This window comes from Artemia franciscana, chromosome 1 (assembly GCF_032884065.1).
Source record: "Artemia franciscana chromosome 1, ASM3288406v1, whole genome shotgun sequence".
NCBI lineage: Eukaryota > Metazoa > Arthropoda > Branchiopoda > Anostraca > Artemiidae > Artemia > Artemia franciscana.
The window spans coordinates 37,621,026-37,647,556 of NC_088863.1; the positions used below are offsets into that span (position 1 = coordinate 37,621,026).

At 35.5% G+C, this 26,531-nt stretch overlaps 1 protein-coding gene and 1 long non-coding RNA gene across 3 annotated transcripts in view; one reads left to right on the forward strand and one right to left on the reverse strand.

The window, feature by feature from the left end:
- Positions 1-26,531, reverse strand: part of LOC136029163 (uncharacterized) — a 902,097-nt gene that overhangs the window by 785,941 nt on the left and 89,625 nt on the right. For both annotated transcript variants that reach the window (XM_065707277.1, XM_065707268.1), the window contains 2 exons: positions 24,169-24,456; positions 8,073-8,867 (listed from right to left, as the gene is read on the reverse strand). In XM_065707277.1, the coding sequence (XP_065563349.1) occupies positions 8,073-8,867; positions 24,169-24,456 (1,083 nt within the window). The remainder of the gene's footprint in view (positions 1-8,072; positions 8,868-24,168; positions 24,457-26,531) is intronic.
- LOC136029173 (uncharacterized) lies at positions 5,810-22,604 on the forward strand. The gene is made up of 2 exons (XR_010617991.1): positions 5,810-5,936; positions 22,372-22,604. It is a non-coding gene; the product is annotated as an uncharacterized LOC136029173 (long non-coding RNA).

The window sequence follows — 26,531 nt, forward strand, 5'->3', positions numbered from 1 at the left end:
TCGGCTGAATAGTAAACGAAACTCTACTTTTTATGCTGACATCAAATATGTGAAATTCATTAAGTTTAAGTCTATTGCAGACTGTGTATGATCTTTTAATTTATCATTCTTTAGTAGTTTTTTTATGTGCTGTGTTTTTTTTTTCGTCTAGTAGAAAGAATTCCCATTTTTCTTACGTTTTTCTTTTTCGGTTGGTTTCATTTTATTTGTCTTTCCTTATTATATGTTCTTGTCAATTTTTATGCACTGATGCTATTGATTTTTTTTGTTCTTGTCTTCTTTCTTTTGTTTTTGCTTGAAAATTTGTTGGCATTACCTATCCCTAATACTGAATCCACGATTATCTTCAAGCTATCATGGCGTATTCAGGCAAAGGTGAACACTTGATTGAACTGGCTTGTAATAATATATTAAGTTTATCTAATTGTTCTGGTGGTTTGTCTTTCCTAGGTTGTCTTGAGCTGTTGAAAAAAGAACCGTTAGATTTAGAAGAGGTAGTGAATGAGTTAAGTGGGATTATGCAGCAAGACGATTATTTAGGGGTTGTTGATGAAAATGAGACCAAAAATAGAAGTAGATTGTTTGAAGAACAAGTTGGGGTCGGTGAGCTCTAAATGACACAGTTTAATATTCAAGGACTTTGTTCGTCTATTGATGAATTCAAATTCATTCTTTGTGGGTCTCATTCATCCCCTAATGTAATCGGATTAGGTGAAACATTTTGAAAAGATAATAATAATTCATTGGTAGATATTTTTCAGGTTATACGATTGAACGGTTAAATAGGTCAAAATGTCTAAACGGGGCCTTGCTTTTTACATTGATAATAGTTGTATATATTCGGTTCGTAAGGATCTTTTTGTTAATTTTAAAGGAGTATTTGAGTCGCTTTGTATTAATTAATCAGAAAACCATTCTATTCGCAGAGATTTATCACCCCCCCCCTAAAGCATCGTTTAGTTCTTTCCCTTATATTCTTATGGGTGTATTGTAAAAAGTTAATAGTATGGACTTGGTATTATATTCATGGGAGATTTTAATATTAACCTATTAATCAATGGCAATTGATTTTTTATCTGCTATGACTTCTTTTGGTTTATTGCCTTCTATTTTGATATCTACACGTATCACTGAGTCGTCCTCCACTTAGTTGATAACATAGTGACCTCTCTTTCTTCTTAAAATTATGCTGTAATTATTTCGGATATATCAGACCTTTTTCCTGTATGCTCTAAGTTTGAATAAAAAAAAACAAGTTTTTTGAAATGCAAGTAAGGAGCGACATTAAAACTTAAAACGAACAGAAATTACTCCGTATATGAAAGGGGCTTTTCCTCCTCGACACCCCGCTCTTTACGCTAAAGTTTTTTATTGTTTTAAAAAGTAGAGTTGCGAGGAAGAATCAAACTTTAGCGCAAGGAGCGGGGTGTCGAGGAGGAAAAGCCCCTTTCATATACGGAGTAATTTCTGTTTGTTTTAAGTTTTGAAAGTCGCTCCTTACTTTCATTTCAAAAAACTTGTTTTTTTTATTTAATTTCTGAAAGTTTTTGAATTAATGCATGTCCGATTTTGGCTCTCCGTACATAAATTATTAAAATGAAATTTGCATATTAATTCTTTTTTTGGCTAAATGGCTTTCTCCTAGTTATTATCAGACGATTTTGAGAAATATGGGGTGGGGAAGGAGGCCTATTTGCCCTCCAATTTTTCGGTTACTTAAAAAGGCAACTAAATCTTTTAATTTTTAACGAACGTTTTTATTAGTAAAAAATATACGTAACTTAAGAATTAACTTACGTAACAAATTTTTATATTCTTATATTTTTTATTATATATATGAGGGGGTTGGTCCCCTCGTTAATACCTCGCTCTTCATACTAAATCTTGTTTCGTCCCAATTCTTTAAGAATGACCCTGAATCAGAAAGGCCGTAGAATAAATAGTTGAAATTACTTAAAAAAATTTTTAGCATAAAGAGCGAAGTATTTATCTCCTCCTAAATACCTCACTCTTTATGCTAAAGTATTTTTAGAACCCCTCATATGCTTCGTTTTAAGTTTTAATGCCTCTTCTTACTTTCACTTGAAAAAACTTTTTCATGTTTATATTTTCATTGTTTTGTTTTTTTTAATAATAATGCTAGAAAATCCTGCGCCCTTTTCATTGAATTTCTCTTCCCCCATGAAATATTCCTCCAAGGAAAGATCCTCCCATATAGCCCCCTCCCCTGAACCCCACACCCAAACCAAAGAAATCCCCCTGATAACGTCGGTACACTTCCCAGTAACCATTACTGTATGTAAACATTAGTCAGAGTTTGTAACTTGCAGCCCGTCCCCCAAAGACTTTGGGGGGTAAGTCATCCCCAAAGACATAGTTAATTATGGTTTTCGACTATGCGGAACAAAATGGCTATCTCAAAATTTTGATCCGTTGACTTTGGGAAAAAATGAGCGTGGGAGGGGGCCTAAGTGCCCTCCAATTTTTTTGGTCACTTAAAAAGGGCACTAGAACTTTTCATTTCCGTTAGAATTAGCCCTCTTGCAACACTCTAGGGCCACTTGGTCGATACGATGACCCCTGGGAAAAAAAGAACAAAAAAACAAACAAACAAACAAATAAACTCGCACCCGTGATTTGTCTTCTGGCAAAAAATACGAAATTCCACATTTTTGTAGATTGGACCTTGAAATTTTTTCTATATGGTTCTATGATACGCTGAATGCGATGGTGTGATTTTCGTTAAGATCCTATGACTTTTAGGGGGTGTTACCCCCTATTTTCCAAAATAAGGCAAATTTTCTCAGGCTCGTAACTTTTGATGAAAAAGAATAAATTTGATGAAACTTATATATTTAAAATCAGCATAAAAATCCGATTCTTTTGATATATCTTTTAGCATCGAAATGGATTTTTCCCTCAGACAATGAGGTCCGCGCGTATAATCGTCATCCACAAAGGTGGTACCAAGAGTGATACTTAAAATTACCGGCCTATTTCCTTTCTTTCTATATTTTCAAAGATTTTTGAAAAACCATTCCATTTTTGTTTGGCAGATTTCTTTGCAGCGAAGAAAAATTTTTTCATGAGCACTAGTTTGGGTTTCGTCCAAAGCATTCTACTGAAGAGGCTTGTATTGGCCTTCTTTATTTTGAGAATAATGCTTTAGACTTGAAGAAAACGCCAGCCGCACTTTTTTTGGATGTGAGAAAAGCTTTTGACAGTTCGTCCCATGGTATTGTTGTTGCAAAATTTTCGCATTTTCGTGTTCGGGGAGAAGCATTAGAATGGTTACAACCTTATCTTCATGGACGTTTTATTTCTTTTGATGCAGGGTCTGACATTAAGGCCGAAGTAGACTTTGGAATTCCATAAGGGTCTATCCTTGGTCCTTTGCTTTACATTGTATGTGCCAATGACTTAAATTGGGCTATAAAAGATGCTCCAAGGTTCATTTGTTGCACTCTATGTCACCCAGATGAGTTGGAGTTTCCTAATTCAATATATATTGAACAAAATGTTGATTTATTTGCATTTGTTGATGATAGTACGCTTGTTTGTGCCGAGAAGGATCACAATAATTTGGTAATAAAGCTTCAAATACTGATGAACAGAGCTTATGAGTGGTTTGAAGCAAATTGTCTCCCTCTAAATGTTTCCAAGTCTCAATTTTTGTTTTTTTTTCCAGAATAGGCTTGCAATTTCCTGGTTTGAATATTATTCCAAGTATTAAAGGCATTATTTCTAGGTCACAAAATAGGTTTGTTAGGTTTCTAGGAGTCCTTGTAGATGATAATCTTTGATTTAAGAACCATATTAAACTTCTCCGATTAAAAGTGTCAAGAAAATTAGGTATGATACGTTAGCTAAGGTATATTTTTTCTGGATGTATTTTAAAGCTTCTTTATAATTCTATCATACAGCCGTAGATAAAGTACTGTTCTATTGTTTGGATGAGTACTTCCCATCCCTATTAAAACCACTTCCTCTTCTTCATGAAAAGGCCCGTCAGTTAGTTTCAGATACGAATAATACGTCAACAATATCTCTCCTTAGGCTCCGTTTATATGATTTCCTATCTTGTGCTATTTTTATTCATAAATATCTACTTCCCTCTTGTTTTTCGAAATTGTTACAACCCCGAGTTAGTGTAAATCTTCATGTAACTCGTAACTCTGAAGTTTCACTGGTTGTTAGAACTCCAACCGCGAGGCAAGATTTTAGCCCTATATACGCATGTAGCAGGGTTTGGAACTCCCTGTCGAAGAATGTCAGAGATTGCCACTCCATCGGGGTCTTCAAAAGAATAATGAAAAATTATTTGGGTAAAATTTTTCTTCTTCTTTTTTATAAGTAACAATAGTAATATATATTAGTTGGCCAGTTCAATTGAGTGTAAAGGATTTTAAAAAAAGGTTTGATACAATTATTTGCATTTTCATGTTTTTCTCTTTTGTGATTTCTTTTTCCTCTCCTTGCTTTCTTGAATTATGAATTTGGATAGATATGATTGTAATGTTTTTCCCTACGTTCACAGGACATTGAGCCTTTTTTGGGGGTGTTAAAAGATATGCATTATTATTTGCTCTTAATAAAGTTGAGTTGAGTTGGATTTGAGTTGATGCGTGTATTTTGTTTTTTTTTTGCTTCTTTTGTTTTTTTTCCCTTGGGTGAACGTATTGAACAAATAGTCCTAAAAGATGGGAGGAGAGCATATTCGAACGGAAATAAAAAGCTGTACGTCCCTTTTTAAGTGACCAAAAAGATTAAAGGGTAACTAGCCCCCCTCCCACGCCTTTTTTTTCAAGAATGACATCTGGCCAAAATGTTGAGACAGTCATTTAATTCAGCATAGTTAAAATATCCAATAACTATGCCATTGGTGACGAAGTACCCCCCCTCCCATAATCCTTGTGGAAAGGTCTGTAGTTTATGAGATTTGCCATTTTATTCGTATATAGTTTTTGTTAATGAGAAATACTCAGAAATTTATTAGGGAGATATTTCAGCAGGGCACATTTTTCATTGGAAGACTTTCCTGTTGGGAGGAAATTTTCCGGGCAGATGTTTCCAGGTAAATCTACACGATAGGGGGAAAAGGGGATATTTCTTGGCATGGTTTTAAACATGGTCAGAAATTAAATATAAGAAACGGTTTGTTTCCAACTTAAAAGCAATGAGTAATATTACAACTTAAAAAACTTAAATTATTCCGTATATGGTGAAGTCTACCCCGCCTTAACCCTCACTCTTTACGTTAAAGTTTGACTGAAATACTTTTAAAGAACTTTAAGACTTTAGCGTAGAGAGCGAGGGTTGAGGCGGGGGCAGAACCCCTTTGTATAAGGAATAATTTCTGTTTGTTTTAAATTTTGATTTTACTCTTTTTCAAAAAAAAGTTTTTCTATTATTTAATTAACAGTAAAGAAGGGAGTGTTGACAGAAGTACCACTATGGAACAAATGCTTTTATTTTTGAGTTCACTTTCTACTGACACGGTTCGCTCGTTACTAGCCATTCATCGGCAATAACGGTTGAATTATCTATCTCGGAGAATATATTCCTTCATATAATTCTGGTCTTTCGTTTTCAATTTTTATGCAGTTCTTTGAGTCAGCTTGGCTTCCTTAAATTGTGCGTTGAGAAGGGGGTGTTACCATATCTGTTCATTACACTCTGGCATTAACATACCGTGACTTTCATTTAATATTCTTAGTTACCGATCAGACATTCCTTAAAAGGCAAAGAATAAAAAAAGTAATTATGTTGCAGAAGTGATCGAACTGCTTTGCACTTTTAATGATAATATGAAAATACTGTGGCTCAATTTAAAACAAGAAAATTACGCAGTGAATCTAACTAATCAAGGCTAAAGCGGGGACATGAGCAGGAGAATATTCTGGTTGTCTAATCCTTTGGAGGAAACTAAGAGAAAGGTAATCGGTTAATGCTGCATTCAATACAAAACGTTCAAAATCCTTAATTAACAAAAGTTTCAAAGATCAAGTGACCTTGGATTAATTTCAAATGACAATTCTGATTGATCTGCCTTTGTTTGTTGTTTTAGCTAAATTTTTACTAGGTTTTGTACATTTTCCACTTTCGAAAAAGAGTGAAAATATTCAGGAAAACAAAATAAAAAACGTAATAAGAAAGAACTGTTTAAGAAAACAGAACTTAACGGGGGTTAACGGGGAAACATAACTCCTCGTCGATATTTCTTATAGCAGAATTATATTTAACTGTGGAAAATATACTTTTTATTATGCGTATACTTTGACTGTTCATGTTTTTTTTTTTTATAACTTCGAGTACACTTATTTTACTCCCAATATTGCTTTTGAAAATTTATGCATATCCCAACACTAAGATTTAGAATATATCAGGAAATCAATGCTTATCAAACAGTTCGTGGTAACAAACTCTAAGAAAGGAGCGACTCGGCTCAACAGTAACCGAAACTCTAAGCTCGAAGTCTAATCTCGAAACTCTAATTTTTGAAAGTGGGGGGAAACACCACCTAAAATTCAAGAAATCTTGATGAAAATCACACCACCAGTTTCAGCGTACGCGAGAAACCATACTGTAGAAGTTACAACCTCCTATATACAAAAACGTGGCATTTGGCTATTTTTACTACATCAGGGATGCGTGCTTTTTTCTGCTTCTTTTCCAGGGGTGACCGTATTGAAATAAGGATCCTAGAACTGGGCCCTTCCCATGCCCATTTATTTCCCAAAGTTATCTGATCAACATTTTGAGATATCCAATTTGTTCAGTATAGTTGAAAGATCAAATAATCATGTCTTCAGGGGTCAAATGACCCCCCCCCCAAGTGCGTGGGGAGAGGCCTGTAAGTTATGAAATTTTCCATTGTTTACGTATAATATTTGTTATTGGGAATTATACATACATTTTAGGGGGGATTTATGCTTGGGGTGGATTTCCATTGGGAGAATCTTTCTGCGGGAGGAACATTTCTGGGGGGAGAGGGTGAAAATTCCAGAGAAAGTTTTACACTGGGGGAATTTGACAGAATGCCTATACGAAATTCTTGCTAAATGTCTTACAGTATCTTTGCCAATTCACTTTTACACTTGGATATGTTCCGGGGGAATTATCCGGGGGCTATTTTCGGCGTGTTTTGGTTTCCGGAAAAAGCTTATACGGGAGGGGGCATTTCCAGATTTATCGAGAGAACGATTAGAGATTAAAATCCTTTTCCAATGAAAGCATGCTAAGGTTAATTTTCAGCCTGAATCGTCCACAAGAAATTTTACGGGGAGGGGGATTTTGAGCAAGGATGGAACTGTCTTGACGGGGGGGGGGTGTACTTTACTTTAAATGAAATTTTCACGGAGGAGTTTCCCGTGAGAGATGGGGTATATTTCATGGGTTTGAGCCAGATTTACCTTTATTATTTGAAAAACGAATAAATATTAAATAAAAAAAACATGCTTTTTAAACGGAAAGTAAGGAGCAGCATTAAAACTCAAGACCAACGAACAGAAGTTATTTCGTACATGAAGGTTGCCCCCACTCAATACCCTGCTCATTACGTAAAAGTTTGACTGTTTGTCCCAGTTTTTAAGATCGGCTACTGAAACACAGGGGCCATTTAATTAGAATAGGAAGTTTTTTTTTTAAGTGCTAACAGCTTCAGCGTTTTATAGCCTTTTTCATATACGGAATAATTTCTGTTCGTTTTTAGTTTTAGTGTTGCTCCTTACTTCCTGTAAAAAAGTTTTTTATTTAATTTTTAAATACAGATAAGTATTTGTTAAATATCACACGAATAAGAAGATTCTCGCAGTTTAAGGAAAGCAATGTAATTCAAAAAGTCTAATGAAGGTGATTAAAATGATTAAAGGAATAAATTAATTAAAGAAATAAATTTGAACAATTTAGCCATGACTTAAAGAGAAATATGACAACACAGGCTAGAAACACGAGAAAGCGAAAAAAGAAATGAAGATGGGTATAAACGAGTAACTTAATGATTTATACTATTTAAGCTCTTTTAACTGAAGTGTTCATGAGATTAACTTGATAAAATGAGAAAAAAGAAATACCTTGAGATTTTTCTGCAAAAATAGATGAATGATCGTTTTGATTATTTTCTACCAGACTATTTGATTTTAAGACGGTTGCACGGGGATCAATATTATCTTTCAAGATATTAATTCTTGTTATGTAATCTTTTTCGCCTGTTTTCTTAGACTTTCTTGGAAGTGTTACTATCCCTTCCAAATTCCTTTCATTTTCCAAGGGCTTCTGTTGCTTTGGTGATTTGAAAATTGTCGCGTAGCTTGGGACTTTGTGATCGTGATTGACTTCTATAATCATTCCCCTGGGAATAGAAAATCTCTCCTTAGTAATATGTTTGAAAGTGTCTCTTTTTGTCCAAGAATAATCTGGTATCTTTTCTAGATCCCTACTGTAAGATCTATCCCCACTTGCTTGATTTTCCACATCGTTTCCCAAATAAATTCTGTTCACATGTTTCTGTTTAGTATTTTGACGATCCAGTGACTGACTCCGTTGAGAGTAATCTGATTCTCGGACGACTTTCTTTGTTTCTAAAGTATGGTAGAAAATATTTCCGTGTGAAGATTTGCGTTGCACTTCTTTCGTGCTCGTTCGAATATCCTTTCGGCGTTCGCGGAATTTTTTAACTTCTGCAACAAGCATTTCATCCATTCGTTTCTTTTTCCGACGCAAAGTTGTAACATCAGTCTCACCACTAGAAGAGGTAGCTTGGTGGCAGTGGGACGAGTCCTTACCACTTGCAGAATTCAGATATACGTTTTCGGCTTCCTCCCACTCACTGTCTATTATCGGCCGTACATCTGTACAATCAATTGTACCTAAAAATATAGATATAAATTAACATTTTGCTTTTATGTGGTAGTAGTAAAATGAAGTTTATAAGCTTCTCTTTCTTCAGGTTTCTATAATGAATCTGGTATTGAAATATAAATTTTAGACCTAGTGTCAACGAATTAATTATTTAACAAATAGAAATATGATCATATTCTTGTACAAAATATTTAAAGGATACATGAGGCTCTAGGTCTTTTCTTTTTGGAACATGCGGATGAAAAAATTCTAAACAAAATAAAAATAAAATGTTTCTACCTGTGTACCAGTTAACTATTAAATACTGTTTAACTTATTGTGTGATTAATTAAAAAAAAAAACTTTTCCACAAAATATATTTCTGAAAAAAAAGAAAAGACCAAAGATGAGCAGAAATAAAGTCAAATATTATTTCAAGCGTAAAACTACCATTGGTCATTATCAATAAATAAACGAAACTAAACACGAACAGAAATTACACTAGGTAACCAAAACAAACTTAAAACGAGCAGAAAAAATCACAAAAAGGCGTAGGGCTAACGCTCTCTGTGCCTTCTAAGAACCAGAAAGGAATTTACACTTTATTGAACACAGTTATTATTTCGTGCTAGGTGTTTTTATTTCTCATGGAATCAAAATGAGAAAAAAAATTACAAAATGAGAAAAAAAAAGGAAAAAGAAAGAAAGAAAGAAAGAAAAGTCACCATAATAACCACGATTGCTAAAACAAACAAAAAAAAATGTCCATTGATAGTGTAAGTATACTAATATTCGAGGAAGCTTTTAAAAATTAATTTTTCTTCGTCTTTAATTGACATAGTCTTTTTCCTTGGTTATGAAGAGAGTATTTTAACCTTCTTCGCTTTCCCAAGATTAGAATCCAGATTTTGACTTACTACTTGTGTGTAGACCAAGATTTTGCAATAAATTTTTAATAATAGTTGTTTTATAATGCTTCATATGGATTGGCAAAATGAGCTATATGAATGAATGAATGAATGAATGACTGTATTTAAAGCCATTTTTCAGGCCGTATACATGCATATACAACAACAAACAAACTAAACTATGTATCACTCGACTTTCGGATAATAAGACCTTTCCGGACAAAATTTCCCACTGCTACTATATGTATTTCCGACGTCGACTTCAAAGTTCCAAGAAGGGGCTCACGACCATCCACACAAAGAAAGCTCCTTCTTATCTCATTAGCTCACACCTCATTTCAAATAAGTTGGTTGACAATCTGTATAATGTTTAGGATTCTATGGGGCTGAAGCAATTCTAACCCTCAAAATGTTACAGTCTAGAGCATAGACAGGTACTAATTAGCCAACTCAATCCACAAATCCTAAAAGTTTCAACTTAATCCCCATTATCTTTCAAGATATATCGCAAATACACTATTTTGACAGCCTTGAACGTACACAGTGTGTTTTGATTTAGTTCAAAACTGCACTCAACGTTCCATAGAAGTTTTACCTTAACACCCATAGCTTTAGCAACAGAACTAGCCGCAGTAGTAGTATTAGGAGTATTCAGAGTACTAGCGGTGTTATTAGTTGGAGTGGCAGTAGTAGAACTAGTAGTATTCACAAAATGCCTCTTGGTTAGCTCAGCATCCCCCTTAATTTGCCTTTATAGTGTCAATTTAATACTAAAGCTGCTCCTCAAACATTTTTGATACACCCTTTTAACAACATGCATGCAAACACTGTGTTTTGATTTAGTTAAACATCCTCTAAAAATTTCCTAAAAATTGTATCTTAATTCCCTTATACTTAGAAAAAGTAATAACAGCTGAAATGAAACTACTAGTATTAGCCGTATTAGTTGCATCACTAAAAGTAGTAACAGTAGCATTCAATATGCCCTAAAAGCTTCAACTGAATGCCCTAAGATGCTCCTGAGATTTTGCTGATATGTTTTAACTACAGGCTGGAGCCGTGTAGTGTGTTTTGAGCAAGCTCAACATTCCCTATAAGATTCACCCTTATAACTTTAGCACCAGTAGAAGTAGTAGCAGCAGTAATTGTAGTATTAAGTTGAAATTTTAGGGTGCGTTGAGGAGAATGTTAAACTATAGAAACGCACTATGTCCCTACTCCTACTACTTCTAGGAATGCTATTATTACAACTACTGCTATTACCAAGGCTAATGGTATTAAGTTGAAAATTTAAAAGAGAATAGAGGAAAATGTTGAAATAGCCTAAATAAAAACTCGCTTTTTTGCAAGCAGGTTTTCAAAAGATCGTATCAGCAATATCCCAGGATCGGCTTAGGGTATTCCATCAAAACTTACAGGAAATGTTAAGGAGGTATTCAACTAACCAAAAGGTACTAAATGCACACTAGCATTACTACTACAACTGCTATTACTACTAATACTGATGCTACAACTACTAATCCTAAGGGTAAGGGTAAGAAGAAATTTTCACGGAATGTTGATGACATGTTAAACTAAATGGGGACTCAATATGGCTACATAAATTATCAAAAGGGCGTATCAGCAATAACCCAGGAATAGCTCAGAAAATTTCAGGAAAATTTCTTACATTGAAAATTTCAGGGCATGTTGAGAGTTATGTTGAACCAACTAAAAGGCAATACGTTTTACTAATACTTCTACTACTACTACTGCAAATGATGCTACTGCTACTAAGGCTAAGGATATTAGGGTGAAAACTGTAGGAAATATTGAGGGAGATGTTTGATCTGAGCCAAAACAAAGTATGCGTAAGCAGGCTAACAACAGTAGTATCCCCTCACTGCTTTTAAAAGGACTCATAGCCGCTACTCTTTTCTTCCTCAAGACGCACGTTTTATTAATTTTCATCAAGACACATGTGCTTGTTATATAACAGAGGATGTTTTCTAAGACATGCAGGTGGTTGTTATGTAATTGGGTTTGTTTACTTCAGGATTTCTTTCGAAGTTACGTAATAGGAGTTGTTAGAGTTCAGAGCCCCCGCCAAATCAGTATCTTTTCGTTTGTTAAATCATAGGGAGTGTTTTCTTCAAGACATTTTCAACATTGTTCTTTAAGATGTTTTTCAAGACATTTCAAGATGTTTTTTAAGACAATTTTCTTGAAGACATTTTTCAAGATATTTCGAGACGTTTTTAAGACAGTTTTCTTCAAGACGTTTCTCTTCAAGATTTCTTTGGTTGTTGCGTAATAGGACTTGTTAGTCCGCTAGTCAAGCGGGGAAGCCTATGTAATAGGGAAAATTAACTTATGCTGAGGGTGACACAATCTTATGTGACTTGGTAGATTTATTGGGAAAGACTTGTTCCTTCAGGCCCTATGGGGAACCCCCTCTTGTAACTGAGAAGGACACAAAAATGAGATGTTATGTAATGACGCATATTTCTTAAAAACCTCACTTTAGTGTCAGGGTGAATCAGTTAACGAGAGTGAGGTTATAGCCAGAGTAGGGTTTTACCTAAGAAATAGCAAGATTCAAAACTTTCCAAGTTATCAATTTACACCAAATTTCTTTATTATTGTATTATATAAGAATTTTTAGGTTATGCTTTTAGTAAGTTTGTTTTCTATGTAAATTTTGCCTTAACCTTTCGATAAAGCTATGTTAAGCGATTAAAAAAATAACATATTTCTTAAAAACCACATTTTAGTGTCAGGAAAATTAACTTATGCTGAGTAGAGGGTGACACAGTCTTATGTAACTTGGTAGATTCATTGGGAAAGACTTGTTTCTTCAGGCCCTATGTGGAACTCCCTCTTGTAACTGAGAAGGACACAAAAATGAAATGTTATGTAATGACGCGTATTTCTTAAAAACCTCACTTTAGTGTCAGGGTGAATCAGTTAACGAGAGTGAGGTTATAGCTAGAATAGGGTTTTACCTAAGAAATAGCAAGATTCAAAACTTTCCAAGTTATCAATTTACACCAAATTTCTTTATTATTGTATTATATAAGAATTTTTAGGTAAGGCTTTCAATAAGTTTGTTTTCTACGTAAATTTTGCCTTAACCTTTCGATAAAGCTATGTTAAGCGATTTAAAAAATAACATATTTCTTAAAAACCACATTTTGGTGTCAGGGTGCAGCTTGAGTCAAGAAGGAGTGGTGATATAGCTAGAGTAGGGTTTTACCTACGAAATAACAAGATTCAAAACTTTCCAAGTTATCCATTTAAAATAAATTTTTTTATTATTAGATTCAATAAGAATTTTTAAATTATGCTTACGATTTTATTACAAATATATTTTTCGATCGTAACTATGACTACTTGGAAGTATGACTACTACTTGCGACTTCGACTGGGACTATGACTACTTGTAACTGTGACTCCTTGCAGCGGATACTGCGACTACGTATGACTGAGGCTGCTACTACTTGCATCTGCAGCTGCGACTTCTTGCAACTGCAGCTACTTGTAACTGCAAAAACTAGGAACTGCGTCAGCTTATGACTCTGACTACGATTAAGGCTACTAAGGATTTCAACTATGACTACTTGCGACTGCAACTACTTGCGACTCCGACAACTTGCAACCTTGACTACTTGCGATTATGCAAATACTGCAAATACGGCAATTCGTGATTGCAATTGCTACTACTTGCGTCTTTGACAAAGACTAGTTGTATTGCTACCCCTAATGCTATTGTGACTGTGAATGCAAATAATACTGCAAGTTAAACTACTAAAACCAGAACTGTCGAACTAAGTGAAAAGAATTTAACTGTATCTTGCTTGATAAAATGGCATAGTGCATCGAGGCGACAGAAGGGCTTATCTGTAATATCTCAAGAAGTAGCTAGGGTTATTAAGTTGAGAATTTCAGGCTATGTTGAGGGGGTTGATGGAAATATAAATTACGAGGTGCATTCGAGTTATCAAAAGCTCATATCTGGGCATATCTCTGTTGATATCAGGGGTGACTAAGGGCATTAAGTTGGGGCTTTCAAGGAATGCCAAGAGGGATTTTTAACAAAGTCAAAATACACTATGTGCATCTAGGTCCTGAAAAAGGGACAATATTTCAAGAAAAGCTAGGAAAGAGTGTCAACATGAAACATTCAGAGAATAAGAATAAGATAAGATAAAATTTATTCATCATCAAACACACATACAATCTTACATTTTACTATTCCCCGAAGACTCTCTGGCCTGTAAAAAAGGATGTTGAATGTTGAGGGGAATATTGAAATCAAAGACACTATGTGCATCTCAGTTGTCAATGGGCATAGTTTCAATATTTCAGTAACAGCTATGATTATTCAGTTGGAAGTTTCAGGATCTGCTATTTGGGATGTTAAACTAAATCAAAAGACGCCGTATGCATCCCGGCTGTCAAAATGAAATGTCCTCAAAATCTCAGGAATGGTGAAGGGTATTAAGTTAAACTTTTCAGAATGTGTCGATGATGATTAAGGGTATTAATTTGAAAGTGTCGTAGCAGGTTGAGGGGATGATGACTTTTATAAAAAGATACTATATGCGCTCCAGTTGTCAAAAAAATTTATCTGCAGTAGCGTAACAGTTCCAAAGCTTGATTTCAAATTGAATTTATTTGAAATTTATTGAGTTTGAATACAGGATATACGGAACAAGGCCGTATTCAGAGGAAGGGGTTAGGGCGTTTGAACCCACGCACCCATAAATATAAATCGCAAACATGAATATGTAGGTCGCAGTCTATAAAACAATGTTTTATTCGTTTCTCTCTTAGCCAGAAAAGTATGACAATTAGTAGTATTCTAACTTGTGACAAATGATTAGGAAAAGTATACATCCATAGTAATCCTTTAGCGTCTAGTGATAAATGCAACGATTATTCCTTTTTGTAATAAATAGTTTTCCCTGAGACGGGTTCGAATGTTTCGTTTTTCGCAAGCAAAAACTCACACGAATAAGAACATCGTAATTATGCTTATTTCGGAAGGGAGACCTTATCAAAATATTAAGCAAATGTGTTTTAAATAGCTCGCATTTTTTAAAGATTTTAAGGTTTATCATGCCTAAAACTTTATTAAATAGTTCTAGAATACATAAGAATGAAAGTGACTCCTTCTTAAAAAAAAGAAAAAAATACATTCCCACACTTCTCAAACTACGTGATTGGCTGATGAGTTTAAAGTCACTTCATCACATTAAAAACACATAATATGCACAAGAGGGCTTTGAGGCCTATCCCCTTACTAGATACCGAGATTTGTACGATTCCCCCTTTCCGTCTATTGTTGAGATTTTTGCTTGCACTCCTGAAAAAATTACTTGATACATGCCAATCTGGAGATTATGTCTCTTATCCAAGCTTATCTGGAATGGAAATAAAGAAATTTTTCCCGAAGTTTTTATTTTTCATACGGGTGATACCAGCTGTGAGATGAGAACTATCTTCAAAGTTAGTCAATACTTTACAGATCCCTCAGTCTTATTAACCACAAAGCGGAAGCAACAAGTTGCTTAAAAGGCAGCTGGTTAAGGTTTTCGATACAAAACTACTACTACCCTTCCTTTAAATTCACTTGAACACCCAGCCACCTGTGGCCAACACAGCTCCTCGCACTCCTCCTCCTGCCCAATTTCTTCTAGGTTTCATTCCTTACCCCCTCTCATGAAGCTCCGTTTTCTTTAAATGCCTCCTTTTGACCTTTTCCCATCCCATTCAGGTAAAACATGTTTTTCGTTTGGCCCCCGGCAGATGGCTAAAAAGTATAATCTTTGACAGTCTGTCGTCCTTCATCACTAAAATGTGAGTCATCTTATTGTACTAATGACATGGATATAATTCTCCCTAGAAAGTGCGTAAAATGACAAAACTCTGTGTATGATGATTCGGAAGATACTACTCTAAAACCACCCTACATACCATGTAACAGATACAAATAAAATTTGTGCCTAAAGCCGCCTTTTCAAATTCCTCATAAGCAAATCCTAACGTTATTTTTGCATCAAACAAAAGTGATTTTTTATCTTTTGGTATTAAAACCGAGATCCTGTCCTTTAATTTTGTTTTAAGATATAGCCTCCTTCAGTCAAGTCGGTGTTTCAAGAAACAGAAGATGAAGCATGACGGATTGATATGTGATGGGTGTGGAAGAGGCCCTAAAGTGAAGTCATGATTCTATTTTCTTATTTTATGTTATGCATAAACAAAATTCTAAAAATGGATAATGAATTCATGGCCTATGGGAAATTCTGATCAAGACTAAATCAGACAAATGTTTTGAAGTTATACCCTTGGAAGTAAATCCATGCATACGTACTTGAAAAGACAACTGGACGTTTTGGACGCTGATTTTGTTGTGTTTCAAAAATGTTTGTGCTCAAAAACACAACTGCGTTTCAAAAAGAGCATTCCAGAGATAAATAGGACTCGAATATGTCAAAACACATCCTTTCTTCTGTACGGCAGAGCAAAAGAGAATTATTCTAAAGGATAGATTCTAAACACCTCAGCATAAATTTTTCAGGGGGCAAGGTGGAGGTAAATAATAGTACTCTTTCTCCACTTCTGTTTGCGCTATTTATTAGCTTGTATAAAGTCCTATTAAATTTTTAATGCAATCAATTGCCGCTTTTCTACTTTTATGGTAAGTGTTTCAATTTCAAAAAGTTCGTGGATAACGAACTGTAAGAAAGCAGGGACATGTGCAAATAAAAATATATACTTAAAAAGAAACAACTTTTCACAGTAGTTTCAAATACATAAAATTCATGGAGGAGGATACCATTGATAAAAATTACATAATCAAACTCAGCATATGAGGAAACCAGAGGTTACAAGCAGCTACAAAAATAAGAAATTTGTATTTTTTTTTCAATGAGGTTTGTCAGTATTTTTTGTATTATTACCTACAACTTTATAAGTATTTGACACATTCTCAAAATGTATTGCCTGTTTCTCTTTAATACTTTCCTTGTGACTAATTAAAGCCTTCCTCCTATTCTTAGCACGGACAAGTCCAGACTGACTAATTCCTCTCAATTTCTTAACATGCCGATACAATAGCTTATACTGTGCCGTTGAATCGCATGTTCAGATACACTGCAATTTTACCGATGGCCTCCATTTCACGCCACCTCAATTCATGCTTTAGTACCTTCTCTACCTCCCATACCTTCCTCTTATTCTCGTTTGATCCATCACTCAAGAACATCTATCGCAAACTCTTTCTCTTTTCTAAAAAAATTAGTGTTTTTGACAACATTCCTAGCTGCGTTCCCTAAAGCAATTCCGTCCATCTTCTGCGTGGTCAGACTGTAAACCCTCCAGCATCATATCCAGCTGTTCCAGGAAAATTACTCTCAAAATCTCATCCTGGAGTCGGTCACCCTTATAAATTCCCGGAAGGTAGTTACCCCTCCTAAGTTTCAGCTTTAGATTATTTCCACACACTACTTAATGGTAATCTTTACATTTAGTAGAAACACTAGGATTTCTATATACCCTAATGCCATGTATCGATCCTTCCAGTACTGGATATACAATAACATGATCAATACAGTTGGTCATCTCACCGTCATTTGGGTTGCCGAGCCCTGTATTTGATACAACTACATTTTTATATTCATACATCCAATATATAGCCGTCTATAGCCAATGCTATTTTCCTTCCCTACACCAGATTTTTGTAGGCTAGGATACCATGTATCCCTGTTTCTACCAACTCGGGTATTACAATCCCAATAACATACAATATTTCTACTGAGGACAATGCCGCACGGTTTGAACTGCCCTTCCTCCCCGAAATTTCTATCTGACTCATAGAAAAGTAACAAAAATGCATATAAACAAATTTTGATGTGCTTTTAGAACTGTTTTTCTGCATCCCTCCTTCCGAACAAAATCCTGGATGAATCCTAGACTGGGAATCCTGTCTATTTCTTCCTTAAAATGCATGTAAAATCTATCTGAATCAATACGACATATATGACTATGACTGGCCTCGTGGACTTTTGATCATAAAAATGGATGGATAAGTATCAGTCCCTGGGAGACAACTTATTCCCAACTTCTTGACCCTAATTCAATAGTAGATTTTCCAATTTCTAGGTCTTAATTGAATATCTCACCCTTTCTGACAGATGTAATACATTCAAATTTTACACTCTCTTAGCATTAGCTCATCAGGTATTCCATTATTTCCTCCTATTTTGCCATTTCTATGTCCTAGATAGGAACTCTAATGTTATGCAACCTAGAAATTTGTGCGTCCATTAATCCTTTCTAAATTTGTATTTTTATCCACAATTTAAACATGCTGCATAGCTGCAAGAATCAATCACTTTTAATATTTTACGTGTTTGATATTTGTGGAATTTTATTTGTTACCAATTGTTTCCAGTTGATGCAAAATACTATTTCTATGCTCAGCAGTGTTCCATAATAGTTTTCGTTTAAGTTCGGCTCTACTTCAAGGAATATGAGTTGTAAAACATCGAAGTTTAAAATTATTTTCAGATTTAAGGAAATTGTGACCTTTCAACGTATATATTTTGATATATGTTTTGAAATATCAAAACTCTCTGAGATGTCCAACTAAGCTGAAAACATGAGTAATACAGACACTCGTATTAGAGACCTTCAAAATGAATCATATGAGGAAATATTTGGTCAGTAAATTTAGAAGAGATCTATAGGCCTCAACATGATGAGTCAAATGAACCTACTAGTATAGAGAATATAGAAAAAATTGTTATGAATTTTCTAATTGAGATGAATCAGGAAACTTTTAGTCAAGTAAAAGAACCTCTAACCAAGAAAATAATGATCTACGCAGAAGATTTAACAAGAAAATATAGTGTTATAAATCAAACTGGAAGAGGAGAGACCCAACTATACTCTCAACTAGCTGACAAAATAAGAAGACATTAGAGTAAGAAGACATTTTTGAATAATGACATAATTAAAAAGACCCTAAATCTAATGAAATCGGATTAAACGTTTAGGATAAAAGCTCCTAGCAAAGGAAATAACTATCAAACTACATAAATTCAAAGTATTAAAATTATTCACACACACGATAAGAAGATTCATGGAGGAAGGAGGATGCCCCACTTTCTCAGAATTTAAGCATATCTAGATATACATATGAAGGTTCATACAGCAAACATGATACCCATGAGGCATAGGCAGCGCAATAGCGCTACCTAAGCAAAGAGCGATGTATGCACAATGTATTTTTTTCAGACAAGGACTCTTCGTACAGAAGGAGTTGTCGTAGAAACTTCGAAAGGGGCTCAATCGATTGGATATTGAAAGTTCTAGTGCCACTTTTAATAGTCAAAGTGACCGTCCCGTGCTCATCATTTCCCCAAACATATCCAATCAAAATTTTGATATAGCCATTTTGTTCAGCGTACTTCAAAGATCAAGTAATTATGTCTTTGAGCCCCATCCAAGCGGAAAAGGCCTTCCGGGTTGAAACAGCCCCTCAGGACCTGGGGATATGGTGTTGTAAGTTATTTCCCGGGAGCATTTAAGGATTTTACGGGTGATCTTATGAACTTTAGAGGAGGCTCGTTTAATCGGAAATTATTAGTTCTAGTTCCCTTTTAAGAGTCAAAAGTGATGGAGGGCAACTAGCCCCCCCCCCCTACGTGATCGTTTCTCCAAACGCACATGATTGAAATTGTGAGATAGCCATTTTGTTGAAAATACGCCAAGAACATATAACAATGCCTCCAGCGTTATAACAACCCACCAGAGCCCCCGGGGCAAGGGTTCTAAGTTATGCCCGGTGGCATAATTTACGCTTACAACTTCGGATGGGGCTCACTTGATTGAAAATTGGAAGATATAGTGTCCTTTTTAAGAGTCAAAAGTGAATTGAGGGCAACGAGACCCCCCCCCCCAGGCCCATCATTTCCAAAAACAAATTTTCAATCAAAATATTTAGATAACTGTTTTCTTCACCATTGCTGAAAGGTACAGTAATTATGCCTTTAGGTATATCAAACCTCCCCCCCAGGGGCCCTCAGGGCAAGGGCTGTAGGTTAAGCAATTCGTTCATTGTTTACAAGTAGTAGCCTATATATTATTGAGAAAGGTTTGCATGTTTGGCTTCTACTTAAGGGCATTTAGGTGAGCCTTTCAGAGAATTATGAGGGGAATATTAAACTAAATAAAAACACGTTATGTGCACACCAAAGGGCGTAACTCAGGAATGACCGAGTATATTAATTTGGAACTTTCAGGAAATGAGAAGAGTGGTGATTAATTAACCAAAAAATTAGTGTTTGCACGCGACTTCTAATAAACTACCACCACCACCACTACTTCTTCTACTACGACACTACAACATTTAAAATATTAAGGGGAATTTTGAACAAAATCAAAAGATGCAATGTGCATTCAGATTGTCAAAAGAGTGCATCTCAAGAATGGATTTGGATATTAAATTGGAACCTTCATAGAATGCCTAAAGGGGAAAAACAATTGACCAAAAGGCAATATGTACACGCTACTAGTTATACTACTGTTTTTACTACTACTACTACTACTTCTTTAACAGCTACTTGTAAGGAAGAGTAATTACCTCTTCCGGAACACTTAGACTACCATTTTAATAACATTCAACTCAAGTTTCTTTCTGAATAAGCATTTCTATTATAATTCCGGTAACTCTTGTAACTTCTGACCTGCATCTGCAACTAAAACTACATCATCAGTAAAAAGGAAGATGTTGATCCAGTGACAACACTGGGGCCCGCTTCTTCTCTTCTATGGTGGTTTCATTTTGCCATTCAATTAACAGAAGCAATCATTTAATGTTAGAATGAAAATGGTCTATGATTAGTAAACTAAAACAACCCATCAACCAACAACGAGTTTACATTTTATAGACATCGTGTGCATCAGTGTCAAACAGTTCGTGGTAACAAACTGTAAGTAAGGAGCGACCCGGCTCAATAGTAACTGAAGCTCTTGAAAACCAAGTTTTGATACCAATAGATATATTAAAAGAATCGGCTTATTATGCTGTTTAAATGTATGAGTTTCATTAAGTTTAGTCTTACCAATTAAAGGTTCCGAGCCTGAGAAAATTTGTCCGATTTTCGAAAAAAAAGGGAGAAACACCCCCTAAAAGTATTAAGATCTTAATGAAAATCAGACCATCAGATTCAGCGTATCGGAAAACCCTAAGATAGTGGTTTCAAGCTCCTCTCTGCAAAAAGGTGGAATTTTGTATTCTTCGCCAGACGAAAGATTACGGATGCGTGTTTTTTTCCCAGGGATCGTCGTATCGACCCAATGGTCCTAGAATATCGTGGGAGGGTTCATTCGAACGGACATTAAAAGTTATAGTGCCATTTTAAGTGACCTAAAAGACTGGAGGGCATCTTGACCTCCAATCTGGTCCCCCGCCCCTTTTTCCCCAAATTTGTTCAATCAAAATTTTGAGACAGCCATTTTGCTCGTCATAGTTGACAGGCCTAATAAATATGCATTTCGATATAACATGATCCTCCACCCCAGAGCCCCAGGGGAAAGGTCTTTAGGTCGTGAAATTTGCCCATTTTTGCACATAGTATTTGTTATTGTGAAGTATGTATACATTTTGTGGGGGGAGGTGATTTTTTCCTTGGGGTTTTTCCACGGGGAAATTTTCTATGGGAGGGAAGTTTCCAGGGGGTAAACTTGTCAAGGGGAAGTATGCACTGGGGGAATTTGTCAGAAGTTCTATACAAAATTCTTATTAAATGTCTTGCTTTCTCTTTTCTGTCTCAATTACAGCATGGAATTGTTAAGGGTAATTGTGCGGGGTAAATTTTCACCGGGATTGAATTGTCTAGAGGATACTTCCGCAGGAAAGGGGATGTCTCCGTGGAGGTGGGGCCACATTCCCTGACATTACTTATAAACGATCAGAAATTAAATAAAAAAGTATATTCAACTGAAAGTAAGGAGCAACATTAAAACGAACAGAAATTATTACGTATATGGAGTGAATTGCCCCCTCCTCACACCTCGCTAATTACGCTAAAGTATGAATTGTGTCCCAATTCTTTAAGAACGACTCCTGAAACACAAGAGTCGTTTAATTAGAAAAATAGGAAGCTTTTTTAAAAGCACTAAAAAAAACTTTAGCACAAAGAGCGAGGTGTTGAGGAGGGGGCAATCCCCTTCATACACGTAATAATTTCTGTTCGTTTTAAGTTTTAATATTGCTCCTTACTTTCAGTTGAAAAGACTCGTTTTTTTTTAAATTTAATCATATACCACAGCAAATGCGAAACCCAATGTAAAATTGAAACAGCTAAGATCTTACAGTTGGTCAGGAAAGCCATCGGTTGTCAATAAAAATGAAGATACAATTACTTTTACACTGCATAATTCGACAGACAGTGAAGCTGATAGCTCTGGTAGTAAAAACGTTTCCTAAACAACGTTTTACTTTATCTCAATTTCGCTATATTTTTTTCATCATACGTGGGTTACTGAAGGGATATCTCTACTAAGTAATCTGAAATGCAAAAAGAGCTCCAATTGATTCAGATAGCCGCAAACTTTTTCTTTTTTTCCTTTTTAGGAATAATCACTTAGAGCTGACCTTCAGTACCGATTCTTTGCTTTGATGGCAATTCCATGAAGATGAGGCAATCAGAAATAACAATCACAGTGGTCACATAAATTAAGCGATTTTGACTGGTTAACAATAAAACAGGCCTCCAAGTTAATACAACTTAAGTGAACTTTTTTTTTCATGTTTTTACAGGAGTTATGACACTGAAAAGGCACAAAATAAAAACAACTAAAAGCTTTTTTTATTATAGCGACATTATTTGATAATATTGATTAGAGGGAATAGACCAAACTAATTTTTAGACATTGGTCCAATTTTTATTTCATGAAGAAAATCTTTCAAACAGTGTGCTGAAAGGTGGAAAAGTATGTGTATTCAGCATAGGTGGAAGGAAGGAATGACAAAATCGAATTATATGCAGTGTAGTTATAAACAAACTATAAGAAATTTTGACAAATCCTAGCATTTGGGGGGCCAGGAACTGGGAATTCCCCGTTGTTTACACTTGTATTTTCTACATTTTTGAAAAATAAGGCTACAAACATTTCTCTCTAGCTGCCGCCTAAATAAATTCTCTTCTTAAGTAATTGCATTATCCATCGTCCCAAAAACAAAATAGAAGAAGAGAGAGTCCGATTTTAAAAATAAAAAAATATTTGGATTGTTGATTGGTGTCCTCTTAACCCACAATAGAAAAAAAGATATTAACCATAGTTTTAGCTCCTTATTTTTTATAGGCCCGTACCGTCATACCCTCAATGTCTTTTTTACTTTAGCAGACCATGGGTCCAGGAACTTACAGATTTAAGTTTCAAACCTATCAAAAGCAATATGTTTAAGGGTCTTTTTCCGGACCCCCTAACACCCTCGCTTCTCCTCAACAAAAATTTGAGACTCCCTTAGCCCAAGAGCAGATCCATGAAATTTTCAACCCAATCAGACAGTCAAGAGCAAATGTGCCCAACGGTTTACTAAAGAAAGTATGTGTAAATAATGACCTATTTACATGATTTAGGACCCTTGAGCTTGGGGACGCATGTATCTCATCACCCCAAAAGGCATGTCTATTGAATTTCTTGACTTTTTATTTTGGCTAAATGGCAATCTAAAATTTTTTGTCCAACGCTATGGGGGAATAAGGGTGACCAATGCTGATCGAAGGAACTTCCTATCCAGTTTCTCTAACCCTCCCCCCCTTGTGGAGGGGTAAAGAATGACACATTGAATTTTACTACGTCTTTGGTAGCGTTTAGACTCTGAGATTTCAAGGCTGAGAGCAAGAGTAGTGTAATAAAAAATTTGCAGTGGCAAAGTTTACATTTGCTTTAAGCAATATAATGGGGTACTTTAAATGTTATAAGCAGAAGTCAGAAAAAAAATGACCTGGTATTAAAACTAAGCTTATTGCATTCTAAAATGCTCTAAAAAATAGTATTCAAGCTACAGCGCGAATAACCGGAGGAGAAGAGGAAGAGGGGAGGGGGCAGCCTTAGCATATAGAATAATTTTTGATTTGTTTTAAGTTTTTAACGTTGCTCTTTACTTCTACATGAAAAACATTACAAAACATCTACATGAAAAACATCTACATTAAATGCAATTCAACAAGTGGCGTTAAAAAACAAATAATCGAATTTGAAAAAAGGATCGAATGTACAATCTTTGGTTTCATAGATCCCTGCTCTCATCATTTTGAGCCTCCAGGACTAAGCCCCCATACGAAAGCTCAAGATTGTTCCTTAGATTCCACAATATTTATTTTCAGTAGACTGTAAATGGCTCCGATCGAGAGATATTACGAACCTGTCCAAAGTGCTGCAGATATAGGTGGCGAAAGAGATCTCCATCGTCCTGTCTCCACTCTTGCATCAGGACTTCGATTTCGTAAAGGCATATCAGGAATTTGGCCTAAATCATCAGCACGAGAGAGGGAGGCTGACCGTCTTGGGGCAACTCTAACATGTTTCCTTTCCTTTTTAATTTCCTTCTCAGCGTCACTAATGCTGGATGATTCGGTCTCAATTCCAAGGTTTCTTTGATTATCCGATGTGCAACGAATATCAAGCGAACTGTCTGACTTAATTTTAGAACCTAGAAAATTAGAAAGCACAACTTAGTTTCTTATTTGCTCTGGAGTTTTTGTGACTGTGGAAACAATAAGCCATTTTGTGTATATTTTTTCAACCGGTCACTGAGTCTAGAAAAGATGGTTCCAGGGGACTGGAATGGTATTTCTCATCAATGGTGACTTTAGCAATGTAGTTAAGAGGACAAGAGTTCTAGATACTAAAAATGGTAGATATGTATCGGGTAAAATATATTTTGAAAAAAAAACATGGGCATACTACACCTTATCGGCAGAAAGGTAGGCATATCCTGATTCAGTGCAAATAAAAATTAAGTCCCGAATCGGGGCGAAAACAAGTGCTGACCCTACACACAAACAAGACAAGTCTAATATGGGGACTAAGTCAGTGCAAAAATGAGCTAAGTCGAGATCGGTGCTCAAATGTTGTGATTCGGAAGATTGGTGTGGTAAACCATTTCCATTGCTTAGAAAATTTATCGTTGGTTCTTTTGAAAGCTCTAATTATTTTTGTTTGTTTTTCCTTATTGATATTACGACAGGCAGAACAAACTCGCTTGTTTCTGACCAACAGCTTATTTTTATAATGAATTACATGGGTAATCAGTTAGCAAATTATTTACCAGTATACTTAAATTGACGCATTTTTTGTGTAAAACAATAGAGAAAACAATGAAGACTGGCCACTGATACCTACATACCAGAGCTTATAGCCCCAGACACTGGCAGGGGACTCCAAAAAGTAAGAATTTTTATGATGTTTTAAGAGTTTAAAAGGCTATCAACCCCTCCTACAAAAATACCCCTCCCCCCTGCTCAAGACAAACTCTCTTTACCTGTCTTTACGCAAGAGACAAAAACTGTTCATGGACACTTGACAAACATACAAAAAGAAAACATGCATCGCCATCAAAGAGTCAAACATTAAAAATTTACGAGTTAATTGAAGCCGTAGAAATTGAACTTTCAAACAGTTCGTGGTAACGAACTGTAGTAAGGAGCGACCCCGCTCAATAGTAAACGAAACTCTAAAAAACGGAATTTCAATGCTTAAAGATATATCAAAAGAATCGAATTTTTATGGTGATTTTAAATATACAAGTTTCATCAAATTTAGTCTTTGTCATCAAAAGTTACGAGCCTGAGAAAATTTGCCTTATTTTGGAAAATAGGGGGTAACACCCCCTAAAAGTCATAGGATCTTAACGAAAATCACACCATCGCATTCAGAGTATCAGAGAACCCTATAGAAAAAATTTCAAGGTCCAATCTACAAAAATGTGGAATTTCGTATTTTTTGCCAGAAGACAAATCACGGGCGAGTGTTTTTTTGTTTTTTTTTCAGGGGTCATCGTATCGACCAAGTGGTCCTAGAGTGCTGCAAGAGGGCTTATTCCTACGGAAATGAAAAGTTCTAGTGCCCTTTTTAAGTGACCAAAAAAATTGGAGGGCACCTAGGCCCCCTCCCACGCTCATTTTTTCCCAAAGTCAACGGATCAAAATTTTGAGATAATCATTTTGTTCCGCATAGTCAAAAACCATAATAACTATGTCTTTGAGGATGACTTACCCCACACAGTCTCTGGGGGAGGGGCTGCAAGTTACAAACTATGACCAATGTTTACATACAGTAATGGTTACTGGGAAGTGTACCGACGTTATCAGGGGGATTTTTTCGGTTTGGGTGTGGGGTTCAGGGGAGGGGGCTATATGGGAGGATCTTTCCTTGGAGGAATATTTCATGGGGGAAGAGAAATTCAATGAAAAGGGCGCAGGATTTTCTGGCATTAATATTAAAAAAACAAAACAATGAAAATATAAACATGAAAAAGTTTTTTCAATTGAAAGTAAGGAGAGGCATTAAAACTTAAAACGAACAGAGATTATTACGCATATGAGGAGTTCTAAAAATACTTTAGGATAAAGAGCGAGGTATTTAGGAGGAGATAAATACTTCACTCTTTATGCTAAAATTTTTTTAGGTAATTTCAACTATTTATTCTACGGCCTTTCTGATTCAGGGGTCATTCTTAAAGAATTGGGACAAAACAAGATTTCGTGTGAAGAGCGAGGTATTAAC